At 37.7% G+C, this 16,486-nt stretch overlaps 1 protein-coding gene across 1 annotated transcript; it reads left to right on the plus strand.

The window, feature by feature from the left end:
• Window positions 1-5,539: 5,539 nt before the first annotated feature.
• LOC127519966 (vitellogenin) lies at window positions 5,540-12,854 on the plus strand. Its single transcript, XM_051907636.1, has 28 exons — window positions 5,540-5,780; window positions 5,918-5,938; window positions 6,039-6,190; window positions 6,319-6,570; window positions 6,660-6,821; window positions 6,904-7,052; window positions 7,129-7,279; window positions 7,373-7,530; window positions 7,617-7,782; window positions 7,866-7,991; window positions 8,083-8,301; window positions 8,425-8,642; window positions 8,730-8,827; window positions 8,947-9,071; window positions 9,156-9,257; window positions 9,360-9,479; window positions 9,589-9,775; window positions 9,865-9,967; window positions 10,055-10,240; window positions 10,332-10,446; window positions 10,564-10,753; window positions 10,839-11,083; window positions 11,175-11,219; window positions 11,308-11,385; window positions 11,485-11,691; window positions 11,828-11,970; window positions 12,062-12,200; window positions 12,287-12,854. Exons 1-28 carry the CDS (start codon window positions 5,741-5,743, stop codon window positions 12,410-12,412), a joined length of 4,023 nt encoding a protein of 1,340 aa, XP_051763596.1. The 5' UTR covers window positions 5,540-5,740; the 3' UTR covers window positions 12,413-12,854.
• The last annotated feature ends 3,632 nt before the right edge of the window (window positions 12,855-16,486 follow it).

Here is a 16,486-nt window from a genome sequence, read left to right on the forward strand (position 1 = left end):
TGTTTCAAAGTTGTTTAACTTTTATATTCTGTAACCTTTTCACTATTATTTTGCCTTTGGAGTGCGTTGCAGCCATCAAAATCAAAATTTGTTTATATTTACAAAATAGAATTAATTTGGTCAGTAAAAACATTGGAAATCTTTTCTTTGTACTTTCATTAGTTAAATAAAGTTTCAAAAGAATGAACAAATCACAGATTCTATATTTTACTGCATTTTTTAAAAAAAACTTGTAAATGGGGTTATAAGATAAATGAGTAAATACTAGTCTGAATAGTAGAATTATGGACCAAGCCTTAGAGTTAGTATAATCTAAATGACGGTTCTCTTAATTAACAGACCATTCCCAGATAGCAACTTTGTGCCGAGGTCCAGAGTTGACGACCCCTGCTTTAGGAGATTTCAACAACAGTCAGTTTCGTTCCTTTACGAGATCTCAATGACTGTCAGTTTTGTTTTATTACAAAATTTCAATGATGGTCAGTTTTGTTCAGTTACGAGATCTCAATGACAGTCGGTTTCGTTACGAGATTTCAGTGATGGTTGGTTTTGTTCCTTGCAAGATTTCAAAGATGGTTGGTTTTGTTCCATTACAAGATTTAAATGACGGTTGGTTTTGTTCCTTTATGACATTTCAATGACAGTTTTGTTTAATTACGAGATTTCAATGACGGTCTGTTTTGTTACATTAAGACATTTCAATGATGGTCGGTTTTGTTCGGTTACGAGATCTCAATGACGAATGGTTTTCAATATCAGCCAGTTTTGTTCTGTTATGAGATTTCAAAGATGGTCAGTTTTATTCCTTTGTTCTTTTATGAGATTTCAAATACAGTCGGTTTTGTTTTATTATGAGATACCAATGACAGTCGGTCTTATTCAGTTATGAAATTTCAATGAAGTCTGTTTTATTCTGTTATGATATTTCAGTGATGGCCTGTTTTGTTTGGTTACGAAATCTCAATGATGGCAAGTTTTGTTCCTTTACAAGATTTCAATGACAGTCGGTTTTCATTGTAAGTCAGTTTTGTTCAGTTACGTGATCTCAATACGGTATGTTTTGTTCTTTTGAGATTTCATGACGGTCAGTTTTATTCGGTTATGAGATTTCAATAATGGTCGGTTTTTCTGTGTTATGAGATTTTAATGACTATCAGTTGTTTCGTTACAAGATGTCAATGACGGTTGGTTTTGTTTTGTTATTTTACAAGATGTCAATGACAGTTGGTTTTGTTCCTTTACAAGATTTCAGTGGCGGTCGTTTTGTTCCTTTGCAGTATTTCAAAGATGGTCGGTTTTGTTCCATTATGAGATTTAAATGACAGTCGGTTTTGTTCCTTTGCGAGATTTCAAAGATGGTTGATTTTGTTCCGCTGAGATTTAAATGACGGTCAGTTTTGTTCCTTTATGAAATTTCAGTGACGGTTAGTTTTGTTTCGTTATGAGAGTTCAATGATGGTCGGTTTTGTTCCTTTATAGGATTTCAATGACGGTCGGTTTTGTTCCTTCGCTCCTTTACGAGATTTCAAAGATGGTCGGTTTTGTTGCATTGTGAAATTTCAATGATGGTTGGTTTTGTTCCTTTATGTTCCTTTGCAAGGTTTCCTTTGTTCTGTTACGAAATTTCAATGATGGTTGGTTTTGTTCCTTTACAAGATTTCAAAGACAGTCGGTTTGTTTCCACAATGAGATTTCAATGATGGCCAGCTTTGTTCAGGTTTGAGATTTCATTGACGGTCGGTTTTATTCTGTTATGAGATCTCAATGATGGCTGTTTTATTTTCTTTACGAGATCTCAATGATTGCCAGTTTTGTTTTGTTATGAGATTTCAATGACAGTCAGTTTTGTTCCTTTGCAAAATTTCAAAGACAGACGGTTTTGTTTTGTTATGAGATTTTAATGATGGTTTTGTTTCTTTACAAGATTTCAAAGACAGTCGGTTTGTTTCCATCACGAGATTTCAATGATGGCCAGCTTTGTTTCATGTAAGTTTTCAATGACGGTTAATTTTGTTCCTTCGTGAGATTTCAAAGACGGTCAGTTTTGTTCTGTTGAGAGATTTCAATGACGGTCAGTTTTGAGATTTCATTAATAGTTGGTTTTATTCTGTGATGAGATCTCAGTGATGGATGTTTTTTTCTTTACAAAATCTCAATGATGGTCGGTTTTATTTGAATACAAGATCTCAATAACGGTCAGTTTTGTGCAGTTACGAGATCTTAATGTTGGTCGGTTATGTTCAATTACGATGTCAGTCAATTTTTTTTTAGTGCGCCCATCTCCCATGGTGGTCATTGTTTGACTCCGCTCAGAGCGGGGCGGTTAGGATTAGGCGGTTAGGATATAGGTTATATTAGTGCCATGACCAGATTGGAATGAGGTTTAAGGGGGTGAGTGTAATGAAGACCATCTAATAGAGAGCTGTATGGGTGAACCTCACTACCCAACCTCAAGAAGCACACTACCAAAGGATAGTAGAAACTGTGGTCTTTAGCCTCCTTGTTAGTGTGCCCGCGTTTTACTCCACTTTTAGACACGCACTTGCAAACACCTCTAAACACTTCTTCTCAGGAGAATCCCTTTCACCTGGCACGCCCATTTATGCTTGGCACAAGCTCTGAAGCCTTGGCTCAAATGTCACATCATTAGTGCTTTTGAAGTTTATATGAACATACCCTTGTCCCCTCAATTTTGACAGAGGAAGTGAATCTATTTCAAGAAGACAGTCAAAGACATCAAGAATCAGCACATGAATCTCAACAATGGTGACAATCAAAAGTGTCATGCCGCAATGCATGCTGGGAACAATAGTACAAAACTCCCAGCATGCATCACAGCATGAGTACATTATGCAGCTGAATTTTCCTATTATTTTCTTTAATTCTAACTATTTGCTTTTATTTTTTTGCTGTGGTTTTTGTTCTCTTTTAGTAGCTTTTTGTGATGTCCAGAATTAATCTGATTGTCTGAATATTTGGTTGTCGCCATTGTTGAGATTCATACGCTAATGGCTCATATCTGTGTTTGTCAATGTATTTTATTGTTTTCTGCTTAAAGTTTTTATCTTCAATCTTCTAACTGATTTCTGCAATACAGTGTGATCTCATGTTGCAGTTAAACAGGGTTTGTAATTTATGATCTGTCATGATCCCAGCCTGTGTTCCCCTGGTCTTGTGTGGACTTTTATGTTATTTCCTGTTCTGTGCCAAGTTTTGTAGTTCTTTTGTAGTTTTTCTTGTTGGTTATTTCTTTGATTGTTCCAAGGTGTGTCTTTTTTTGTCAATTACCCCTTGTGTATTCAAACCCTAGTGTTTCTTGTACTCCTTGTCGAGTCTTGTCCTTCATGGCAGTATGTTTAGTGTGCTCATTCTGTTCTGTTTTTCATGTTTTTTCATTGTTTGTTTAATTTTTGTTAATAAAATAGCTACATTTGGATCCAACTCTCCCTTGTTTTTTGAGCTTGCCAATCATTACAGCAGTGCTACTGTTAATGCACAAAGATCGAAAGTTATAAAAGATGTTTGAATTATACCCCACGTTTTAACTTGAATTGTTATTACACTGTTACACTCACTTCTGATGAAGACTGAGAAACAAAGTTTGTACAAGCATTTCATATTCACTCTCATTGTGAGAAGGGTTGCATCTTTTGCATTATCAACACGTGATCAGTTTATGTGATGGGCAAATTCAGTGAAGTTCCATGCATCAAATGCATTTATCAGCTGATTTTGATCAGAAGTCAGTTAATTAGAGCATCCCTATGCTGGCACAGGACCTCCAGAATTTGAGTTGAAAATCTGCCATATTTGCTCATAGGCTCTGTTTCCACCTGGTATTAAGATGCGTTTTGGTCGATCGGATCACAAGTAGACAAGGGAGGCACATACCCGTTTCCACCTGGTATTTTAATCCGTCTCTTTTGTCCACTTTCAACCACTTCTGTCCTGATTCCTTCGAGGGGAGTCTCTATGGGCAGGAAAATGTATGGGCTTCTTTTGATCTAATGGACAAAACAAGCTTGTGCAATTAACAATACAACTGGAAACGACAAAAAAATCTCATACAGAGAGCAACAGCTTTCGTTTCTGCTCTGACAGCCACAAGACCTCACCAAATGCGCAGAGTGCATGTTAGAAATCAGGAATGGTGAGAGAACATTGTGCTTGGTACGTTTTTCGTCAAACCAAACTTTATCTCCAGCCGACAAAGTTTAAATCCCATCTGGGTAGCGCACTTTCCAAAATGTTTATGCGTTAGGTCAGAGTAGGTGGTCTTGTGTGCTGTTCAAACACATTCAAACACATGAGCGTTTCCACTACGAAAGCAATCTGGTTGAATGTGTTTTGGACAAGCTCAAAACGTTTAACACCCCATTTACACCTATATTCAGCATCATCCACTTGTGATCCAATTAACCAAAATACATCTTAATACTAGGTGGAAACAGGGCCATAGTGGCTCATTACATGAGCTGTAACTGTTATTTAACTAACAGCTCAAGTGCCACAGAACAAGTGCCATAAGCCAATCATATCATGACAATGCTGAACATGCACAGTCCTAAACATTTCACTAGCAATCAGCCTGAGCTACTAAAAATACTTGTATTAAGAATAATACATTTTAAAATGAACAATTATAAAATATTTCAAGTGAAACTGTGACATGGTCCTCAATCTAATATTGACTTTAACAAGTTTTGATGACATTTGATGCCAGGGTGACCTAACTTAAAACTGATAGTCTTATGCCAAATCTGTCTATATTGTGTACTTTGAGAGCAAAAAGCTACAAAAAAGCATAGCAAACTGTATCCCCATGAAATACTGCCATTAGTGCAAATGAGACTGGGCTATCCAATAGAACTGAACTACACAGCACAACCCACAAGACAGTGGATCCCTTTACCTTGAATGAACCTACGAAAACAAAGCAATTTCTGATTTCTATCCTAATAAATGAATCCACTCTGCTTTGAGTGATCACTGCAGATGGCTTGATTAGGTTGAGGGACTCAAATCTATAAAAGTTTGGCATTTATAGGCATTTAGGCCAATCTCAAAAATATACAATACAGCTGCATTCAAAAATCAGTAATGATGTATTAGGTAATTAAAAACATATCAGCAATTGCAGCATTTATTAAATCATATGTTTTCGGCCGTTCTATATTTTACCTTCATAATTTAACAGTCACACAGAGGCTGTTAAGTCTTATCATGTCAAGTCAGTAAAGAATTTGTTTTAGATTTTAAATAATAAACAACTATTAATATTATATATTAAAAGTATTATATACATCTTAATAATCTCAAGAATTAGTAGAGATAATTTTTCTTTGTCTAAATATATATATACACCCACGTATAGACAAAACCAGCAATTATATATATATACAGTATGTGTGTGTGTGTGTATATATATATATATATATATATATATATATATATATATATAATTTAAATTTTACTTATCCTGATCAACTTTCTTGCAAATGAAGACAAATACAAAATTGACATTAGTCATTGCTCTGGAGGATGACATGACAGGCCAGGGTAACCTAACCTCTAATTGATATTGATGTTCAAATAGGTTCACCAACCTGTCTTGTGTACTTTTTGCTTTTTGATGTCTAAAGATATCTGTTAATAATTAATTTACAAATAAATACTTGGTCAGCAAGAAACTACTATAAAAGATCTGTTTCTCTGAGAAGCTCTTCACAAACCATCAGCCATGAGAGCTGTTGTGCTTGCCCTGACTGTAGCCCTTGTGGGTAAGTTTTATGTTTTAAGTTCCTGTTTCTCTTTTCTTGAAAGATTTCTCTTAAAAGTAAAAGTACATTTAGAACTTGTTAAAAACAAGTAAAATGAAGTAATTTTCAAAGCAAATTCTCTTATTTGTTTCTTTCAGCAAGTCAACAGATCAACCTTGGTAAGTAACAAGATTGTAATTTGGTAATTTGTAAACTGGTAAATTACAACTGTTGCATTCTTGCTTAAACCCAACCAAAGAAATGCTCTACCCTTCTCAGTTCCAGAGTTTGCCCTGGATAAGACCTATGTGTACAAGTATGAGGCTATGCTCTTGGGTGGTCTTCCTCAAGAAGGTCTGGCCAGAGCAGGTATAAAAGTCAGCAGCAAGGTTCACCTCAGTGCCGTGACTGAAACCACCTTCCTGATGAAGGTAATGACCATTAAGAACTGTAAATTTTATAGGTGTTCAACACTCAGAGGAAACTAAACATGTGTTAGCAAGCATTGGCTGTTAAAACACGCAATTCCCTCATTTTAAGTGAAGATATTCCTTTACAGCTCATGGATCCTTTACTCCACGAGTATGCTGGCATTTGGCCCAAGGATCCATTTGTTCCTGCCACTAAGCTCACCTCAGCTCTGGCTGCTCAGCTTCAGATTCCCATCAAGTTTGAGTATGCTAATGGTGTAGTTGGAAAGGTATTCGCCCCTGCAGGAGTCTCCCCTACAGTACTGAACTTGCACAGAGGAATCCTCAACATCCTTCAGCTCAATCTCAAGAAGACCCAGAACATCTATGAGCTGCAAGAGGTGAAAAAGTGATCCTAGGTTTTTTTTTTTTTTTTTTTTTTTAATGTATTTTGAGTTCTGCAATCTAATTTTTTGACTTGTCCTTCAAGGCTGGAGCTCAGGGAGTGTGCAGGACCCACTATGTCATCAGTGAGGATCCAAAGGCCAACCACATTATTGTCACCAAGTCCAAGGATCTGAGCCACTGCCAGGAGAGAATCATGAAGGATGTTGGCTTGGCATACACTGAGAAGTGTGCTGAATGCACAGAGGTAATGAAAAAGAATGGGAAGAACTGAAATATTGACTCAATCATTATAATGAAAATGTGGTCATATATCTTTCTTTCAACAGAGGGTGAAGAGCCTGATTGAAACTGCATCTTACAACTACATCATGAAACCAGCTGCAGCCGGTGTACTGATCGCTGAAGCAACAGTTGAGGAAGTGCATCAGTTTTCACCCTTCAATGAGATCCATGGTGCTGCCCAGATGGAAGCAAAGTAGGAGTGATCCTCTGTAAGATTTCTCTTAAAATATGAACTAACATTATTACAAATAAATACATTTTTTTTTTAGACAAACCTTGGCTTTTGTTGAGATTGAGAAGACCCCCGTCGTTCCAATCAAAGCTGATTACTTGGCCCGTGGATCTCTGCAGTATGAGTTTGCAACTGAACTTCTTCAGACCCCCATTCAACTCATAAAGATCAGTGATGCACCAGCCCAGGTATAATACATTACATAAAATCTTTAACAGTCTCCAAGTCAAAGCTTTTGGTCCATGAAGACATCATCTGAGTGTTGCCCTTACTCTCTCTAGATTATCGAGGTCTTAAAGCACCTTGTTGCAAACAATGTGGCCATGGTCCATGACGATGCTCCTCTTAAGTTTGTTCAACTCGTCCAGCTCTTGCGTGCTGCCACCTTGGAGAATATTGAGGCCATCTGGGCTCAGTTCAAGGACAAACCAGTTTACAGGTACAATTTGTGAGCAAAAGGTAATAGTAATGTAGTTCAAATGCAGTTTCTTATAACAAATATATTTTAAACAATGAATCTGTTAGGCGCTGGCTTCTGGATGCTCTTCCTGCTGTTGGCACACCAGTCATTGTGAAATTCATCAAGGAGAAGTTCCTGGCTGGTGAACTTACCACTCCCGAGTTCATTCAGGCTCTTGTGGTTGCTCTGCAAATGGTCACTGCTGATTTGGACACCATCCAGTTGACAGCTGTAGGTTCATCTTACTATACTCAAAGTGCTGTACTTCAAATCTTACCTAAATCAAATGAATAATTTCTGTATTTGCTGAACAGAGTTTAGCTATGCACGAGAAAATCGCCACAATCCCAGCTCTGCGTGAAGTCGTCATGCTTGGATATGGTTCCATGATTGCCAAACACTGCGTTGCAGTTCCCACTTGCCCTGCCGAGCTCCTTAGGGTAAACACCTCAAGCCCTCGATACATTTCTGTCATGGACATACTATTATATTTTAATATTTGTCTAACTGTATGTGCCACAAACTCATTAGCCCATCCATGAGATTGCTGCAGAGGCCATTTCCAAGAATGACATTCCTGAAATCACTTTGGCTCTGAAAGTTCTGGGCAATGCTGGTCACCCTGCTAGTCTTAAACCCATCATGAAGCTCTTACCTGGACTGAGAACTGCAGCTACTTCTCTGCCTCTTAGAGTCCAGGTTGATGCCATCTTGGCCCTGAGGAACATTGCCAAGAAAGAGCCCAAACTGGTAAGTGTCAGACATTGTGGGAATGTAAAAATAAATAAATAAATAAATAAATAAATAATGTAAAAAGGAAAAGTTTATGCACATTTTCTTCAAGTAATAAGCAAACCTTATTTCCTCCCTCAGGTTCAGCCAGTGGCCCTGCAGCTTGTATTGGACAGGGCTCTCCACCCAGAAGTGCGAATGGTTGCTTGTATTGTGTTGTTTGAGGCAAAGCCCTCAGTGGCTCTCGTCTCCAGTCTTGCTGGTGCTTTGAAGACTGAGACCAACATGCATGTTGCAAGCTTTGCCTATTCCCACATCAAGTCCTTGACCAGAATCACTGCTCCTGATATGGCAGCTGTGTAAGAATAACAAAATATTTCTCATATATTTTAATTTATTACGTCAAATAAGCACAATCCAGAGGTAATCATGGTTATCCATTCCAGTGCTGGTGCAGCTAATGTTGCCATCAAGCTCATGAGCCGCAAGCTGGACAGGCTTAGCTTCCGTTTCAGCAGAGCCCTTCAGCTGGACTTCTATCATAGTGAGTTTTTATAAGAGAGCTAAAAAATTGTGTCTTGGGTGTTGCTTAAAATGCATAAAAATCTGAACAAAAGAATCTGAAAATGGCATTATTGCATTTTTGCCTCTGTCCCTGTGCAGCTCCTCTTATGATTGGAGCTGCTGGTAGTGCCTACATGATCAATGATGCCGCCACCATCCTGCCCAGAGCTGTTGTAGCTAAAGCACGTGCTTACCTGGCTGGAGCTGCTGCTGATGTTCTTGAGGTGGGCCAACCAAGAGGTTTTTTTTTATCTGATTCATGGTTTTAAAATATTTTCAGTCTTCACTCAGTTGATTCTCTCAAACAGATTGGTGTGAGAACTGAAGGAATCCAGGAGGCTCTTCTGCAATCTCCTGCTGCAGATGAAAGTGTTGACCGTGTCACAAAGGTTAAGCGTACCCTGAGAGCAGTAAGTTTTCATGTCCAGTGTACTGTATAATTTTGTACTTTTACATATTATAAGCATAACATAGGCTAAATATATATAACTTCTCTGTTTTAACTCTTCAAGCTTGCAAACTGGAAGGCCTTTCCAACCAATCAACCACTGGCTTCAGCCTACGTCAAATTACTTGGACAAGAAGTGGCTTATTTAAACATTGACAAGACCGTCATTGAAGAAGCAATACCGGTACTGTGTTGTAGTTTAAGTCTCCTCTCTCATTACCGTATTTTTTTAGGTCTGTCTCACAAATAATTCTCACAATTAGAATTAAGTTTCTCATAAACACTACTCCCAGATTGCCACTGGACCCAAACCACGTGAACTGTTGAAGGCTGCCCTTAAAGCTTTGCAGGAAGGAATTGCCTTTCAGTATGCCAAACCCCTGCTTGCAGCTGAAGTGCGTCGTATCTTGCCAACAGCAGTTGGTGTGCCCATGGAGCTCAGTTTTTACACTGCTGCTGTTGCTGCTGCAAGTGTCAATGGTACCTTTGTTTTCTTAGAACCTTTTATCTGTTCCTTGGATATGAGGGTGTCACTTCTAAGTTTGATGTTGTTCTGTTCACCCTTCTAGTTAAGGCCACCATTACACCTCCTCTCCCTGAGGAGATTGAAACTATGACTCTTGAGCAGCTGAAGAAGACTGATGTTCAGTTCCAAGCTGAAGCAAGACCAAGGTACAGTTTTGCAGCTACATTCATGAAGATGGGATATGAAATACACAACAACAGTTTTACAAACAATCTCCCTTATTCTTATTTCAGTGTTGCTCTCCAGACCTTTGCTGTGATGGGAGTGAATACTGCCTTGATCCAAGCTGCTGTTATGGCGAGAGGAAAGATCCGTACAATTGCCCCTGGAAAAGTGGCTGCAAGAGCAGACATTCTCAAGGGCAACTACAAGGTGGAGGCTCTGCCTGTTGAGCTTCCTGAACACATTGCTGCTGTGAGGTAATGAAATCTTAGTCGTGCCTGTGTAGCAAAAATGTTGTTTGGGACTGCACTTTTTTGGAAGTATCCTTTACTTTTCTTGTTCCAACAGCTTTGAGACCCTTGCTGTGGTCAGAAACATTGAAGATCCCACTTCTGAAAGGACTGTTCCCTTGGTACCTGAGTTGTCCCTGCAAAACTTCCAGACATCATATGCTGGTGCTTCGGTAAGCTTTGAATACAGACATGGACATTTGGAAACATGGTAATATTTGCTTCAAGCTCCAAAATGGAAAGTCTTTTTTTATTTATCTTTTGATATAATACTTAATTTTTCTTTCCAGTCTTCCGAGATACCAGATGAGACTCCTGTGAGAGCTGCTGCTCCATTTCACAAGACTCTCTGTCTAGCTGTCCCATACATTGAAATCAAGGGGTGCATTGAGGTGCACTCTCACAATGCTGCTTTTATCAGAAATGCTCCTCTCTTCTACATAATTGGACAGCACTCAGCCCGTGCTGCAGTGTCAAGAGGTATTCTTACAGAGAAGATTACATTGATTAAACTCAAGTATTTCCAAATAAAATCATAATTTATTGTTTGTCATTTTGGCTTTAGCTGAAGGTCCTGCAGTTGAAAGACTGGAGCTTGAAGTCCAAGTTGGTCCTAGAGCTGCTGAGAGGCTCCTTAAGCAAATCAGCCTAATTGATGAGGAGACTCCAGAAGGAAAGGCCTTCCTGTTGAAACTGAGGGAAATCCTGGAGACTGAAGATAAAAATGTGCACATCTCTTCTGAAAGCAGCAGCAGCAGCCGAATCATCAGCAGTTCAAGCTCCTCCATGTCCAGCTCTCGTATGACTGAGGTGAGGATATGGAATGTAACATGTTGGTTTGGAAGCCAATATTTGTGTCATAAATATATTTTTCGCTGAATCATTTTATATGGATTTTCAGACTGCCACCATCATGGAGCCTTTCAGGAAGTTCCACAAAGATCGGGTAACTATACAAAATTATTTTTGTTAAAAATATTGTTTGTTTAGATCATCAAATATTCATCATGTATATGATGTTATTTTGCTTGCAGTACTTGGCAGCCCATGGCGCTTCAAAGGCACGAAGCAGTGGAAGCGCAGCATCTAGCTTTGAGGCTCTCCAGAAACAGGTGAATCAATTAGTGTCATTTGTTTGTTCATAACATAAAACCCAAATGTGACATTTTGAACTAAAATCAACTTGAATCTATTATGGTTTATGCTTTCAGGCTAAGTTCCTTGGAAATGGTATTCCACCTGTTTTTGCTGTCATTGCCCGTGCTGTGAGAGTTGACCACAAGCTGCTGGGCTACCAACTTGCAGCTTACTTTGACAAGCCAACTGCAAGAGTGCAGCTCGTCATTTCCTCCATCGCTGAAAATGACAACCTGAAGATCTGTGCTGACGGTGCCCTGCTGAGCAAGCACAAAGTCACTGTAAGACCGAAAAGACTTGTGTGATTTAAAAAAAAAAAAAAAAAAAAAAAGGTTTTAGAACAATTATCGAAATAAATTTCTCAAGTGAAATAATTGTCATCAATACCAACCTTTGAACACAACTGTCCTTTTTCAGGCCAAGGTTGCTTGGGGTCCAGAATGCCAACAGTATGCAGTCACTGCTAAAGCTGAAGCCGGTGTCCTGGGCGAATTCCCTGCTGCACGTCTAGAGCTGGAATGGGAGAGGCTGCCAGTAATTGTCACCACCTACGCCAAAAAGTAATGTTCAGGAACACTGAATGACAAATGAATAGTGTAAAAAATGGCAATTGTTTAATCTGCTTTTCTCTGTGTATCCCTTCACAACTAGGCTGTCTAAGCACATCCCTATGGCGGCTCTCCAGGCAGGCTTTAGACTTGAAAGAGCAACGAACAGTGAGAAAGAGATTGAACTGACTGCAGCCTTGCCAACTCAGAGATCCTTGAATGTCATTGCTAGGATTCCAGAGGTGAAATATTTTTCCTTTAAATTATGACTCACAAAGAGACATAATTAAGAAAATACAAATAATTCTTTTTGTTCCTGCTGCTCTAGATGACACTGTCAAGGATGGCTATTCCTCTCCCTGTCGCTGTTCCCATCAATCCAGATGGAACTCTTTCCATTCATATCGATGAGGACATCCTCTCCTGGATCCAGAAACATATCAAGGAAGAATAAGAAATTAATTACATTTTACATTTTCACGTTTAGTTTAATTGAATACATTAACAATGTTGTGATGTATGTAATGTAATGCAATCTAATGTTAATAAATACCCTGCAAGTGTCAGAATTGTGTGAACTGCTTTCAAGAACACTCAGTCAGTGGTACTCATAAATGTTTTTGTACACTTGACAATAAGGTTCACGGTGACCAGGAGGGAACATGCTCGGTTCACATGGTTTTGTCGTGGCCACGAGAGATTAATTCATGGTAACGTGATAATATGTCACGTTCATGAGATCATTTTGTCAGGGTAACAACATCCATATATCATGTAAAGTTGTGTCATCGAATTCCTATGTTGAGGAAACAAAATCTATTTCTTGTGGCCATGAGTTTAATGTGTAAACAAACCTGCATGACCATAGCAACCTGGGATTATCAGAAATTATTATATTAACCTATATTATACTATTTTATACAACCGTTCTTTCTGGTTCTCTAATCTGATTGGCTGAGAGGTCTTTCCAGCCATGCAATATTGTACAAGTATCACCACGGGAACCGTTTCACCTTTTGAATCACTCCGCTGTCAGCATTCTCACTGCGAGTGTCATGGCGGACGAGCAAACCCACAATATTTTTATAGATACTACTGTTATTTTGTTACGGAATGTAGTTTTAAGAATTTTTAGGCGCGAATATAGTTGTTTAGATCTCAGATATGTGGTTTATATGTAAACATACTGCCTATTTGAAAATTTGTTTAGACGCTTTCGGAGATGCGAGCTCCAGGCTGTCGGAGACTGTTCAGCGCTCATGTACCTGCAGAGAACAGCTTCATCTCAGCCAGTCATTTGGGAATTTGCTGCTCTTATGTAAATAGTGTTTAAACATGATTAAAATTTGTTTTGGGTATACCAAACGGGCAATCTTTGGTCTTATTAATCTATTACTTGTTCCAGAGCTAATAGATTTGGCTTAAGGGCTATATTAAGTTTAATAACTTTATATTTACATTGAAATTAAATCCTGCACTAACTAGAACGCTGCTTTTGTACATTTGACTGAACTGTTTGCTTGTGTTTATTTCCTATATTATTTCCTTCTTATACTGTTGTAATGACTATTGTTGTTAATTTAAATATTATTGTTCAATAAATAATATTTTATATAAATAACATGCCATATTTATAGTATTGAGAAAGAGCCCGTTAGTGATTTCGACTTCATTGAAAGTTATATTAATACACCATGAGATGGCGGCAAAGACTGTCTTTATGAGTGAGTGAGTCAGTCACAAAGAGTTTTATATTGAAACGTATGGAAACAAAGAAACAAGGACATTGTTTTTACTTTAAACATCTTACGAGACGCAACTGACAAATGCATTGACTAGCGCTCTCATGGGAGTGATGACAGCCTGATGTTAAAAGGACAAAGACAAAGATATTGTTTTCCTCAGCAGACATTCAAACTGATTTTGTGATAATGAATATAAGACTGACCTGAAGAATATCAGTTAGATGCAGGTAATGCATTCGCTCAGGCGATCTCTCTCTCATTATACTCCACATATTACAAAGAGTTTCAAAGAAGCGACTCAATGTTCCTTCGTTACTAGTTCTAAAGTGTCGTTTTAGAATTAGTAACGGAGGCTTGGGCTCAACTGTTAAACTGTCAACTTGAAATTTGAATCCTTTGGTGGAAGGAAGTAGTTCTGCACAAAAGAGGGTTTTTAAAGACAATCCATTGTTGTTTCTTATTTATTTACACTCGTACAATAGATGAGCAATATCACACAAGTAGCCGTGCGATATGGTTGTATATCAGCACGCTGTAATTACCTGCGGCCGCGGCCTCGTGCCTACGGCCAAATCACAGCCGTGCTGATATACAGCCATATCGCTATCATATATATATATTTATAAAATGGTTAGTTCCTCTCCTTGATTCTGATTGGTCAATAGCTGTGTTTTATTCATGATAAAACACGGCTATGACCGCTTCACCCAACGGTTCTGTGTATCACTACACAGCACCCTTAGCAACCACTCTTAGCAACGTAAACTGTTTGTTCTCAATTGATATTGTTCATTGAAGCTTACTGTATTATGTAGAAGAGTATTGTGAGAAAGAGATCGAGTGAGCGAGTTTATTACCTGTATTCAGATCTAGCATTTTCCTTCAGGTCAATCCTATGTTCATAATAAAAAATCTGTTTAAATGTCCGATGTATTATCCTGTCCTTTTAACAGTTAAGGGGTTTTCCCATGACTGACAGCGCTAGTCAAAGCATTTGGTAGTTGCATCTTGTTCCATGTTTACAACAATTCAGTCTTTTTAATGTAAAAGTCTGCGCTACTGACTGACACACATTCATAAAGACCTTTGTCTTTGCCGCCATTTAATGTCATAATTATGTAACTTCTGTTGCTGTTCACGATCAAAGAATATTTTTTCCGGCGAAAAGAAAGTTACTTCATGAAAGTTACATACATATTTTTGGCTTTAATATTTGTATTGTGTGGAGACCATTTTATTGTATCGTATTTAGCCGTGACTTATTCACGATACAGCACACCCTCTCGTACCTTATTGCTTACATAAATATATATATATATATATATTTGAATGTGGGTCACCCAAAGCACCACTCTGCATGTAAAAAAACAAACTTCACAGTGAATATTATTAGATTAAGGTGACGCACAGCTCTTATCTCCATCGCTGTAAGTTAATATAATTTTATTAATATTATTTTTAGTCCAGGTGATATGTGCAAAATTTGAGGCAAAATGTTCACTTTTTCATAAAAGCATGAAATTTGGTACACTTGAACAGTTTGGGGCCCTGAACATTTTCAGAAATGGAGCCATCACAAAAACACCTCTTGGTCGCCATGGTGACCATTTTACTTTCCGCCATAACCAAATTATGCATTTTGTATCATATCTTCCGAATCAAACATGATAACACAGAAAAGGTGATGTATACCTCTATGTTTTGATGGTCAAGGATTATAATGATACCATATAAAACATCATAAACTGTTCCGGTGAATAGTTAATGGTGCATTCAGTGATGTGAGAAAAAAATCACAGTATCTGAGAACCTACGCTAGACTTTATAATATCATGTCTGTTGCATGCATGTTGTGTAGAGTTTTAAAAGCTTAATCCTTTTGTTCATTAACCCTGACAATACAGTGACTGTAAAGAGTAGAAAATTCAATATGACCTTAGCAACATAGCTTAAAAAGAATGTCAGATAGCTCGTTATGCAGCTTGATATTGCAAATTGATATTTTTAATCATATTATGTTTATGTATTGTCATAATCATTAACACACTGTCTCGGACATTCACAGAAAATAGCTTACTTCCGAGTTGCAAAATAAGGTGGATACTGTAATGCTAGCCAAAGGATGACAGATAAAAACGGAAGATGCATTGATTGTGCTAAATAATTTTAAAGCGTTAAACAGAAAACTTTAATTACAAAAATTAACATGTTATTATTTGAAAGCCCTGAAAATAAATAAACTGTGGACTTTAATTAATGGACTATTAACATATGGTAGTTTTTATATTTAGATTAATAAAAGAAAAATGGTCAGCATTTCACTGTGGACATTGGCCTGACGAATGACATGATGACAGGCCAGGGTAACCTAACCCAAAACTGATAGCTAAGATTTGCCTTCAAGCCAGGGTTAAATAAAATGTTTATTTGTATAAAAATTTACAAAAATATGTTTAATAATAATATGTTTACTGTAATATACCTACTCCATAGCTACCTGTATATAAAAACTCCAATTTTGTTGTTTAAGCATTATTTTATTGATATGATAGAATTGGGGAAAATCACCTTTTTGAATATAAAAGACAAATGGTCAGCATTTCACTGTGGACATTGGCCTGAACAATGACATGATGACAGGCCAGGGTAACCTAACCTCTACTGATATTTATGTTCAAATAAGTTGACAGAAGTCTTGTAGAATGTGATACTCATTTAAGGTTAAAGTTAATAATTAATTTAAGAATTAATACTGGTCAGCAAGAAACTACTATAAAAGATCT

The sequence above is a fragment of the Ctenopharyngodon idella genome, chromosome 10 (genome assembly GCF_019924925.1).
Source record: "Ctenopharyngodon idella isolate HZGC_01 chromosome 10, HZGC01, whole genome shotgun sequence".
Taxonomy (NCBI): domain Eukaryota; kingdom Metazoa; phylum Chordata; class Actinopteri; order Cypriniformes; family Xenocyprididae; genus Ctenopharyngodon; species Ctenopharyngodon idella.

Coding starts and splice junctions, on each gene's coding strand:
- LOC127519966 (XM_051907636.1), top strand. CDS start 5,741: ATGAGAGCTGTTGTGCTTGCCCTGACTGTAGCCCTTGTGG. Junction 6,571..6,659: donor ACATCTATGAGCTGCAAGAG/GTGAAAAAGTGA, acceptor TTGTCCTTCAAG/GCTGGAGCTCAGGGAGTGTG. Junction 11,220..11,307: donor GGAAGTTCCACAAAGATCGG/GTAACTATACAA, acceptor TTTTGCTTGCAG/TACTTGGCAGCCCATGGCGC.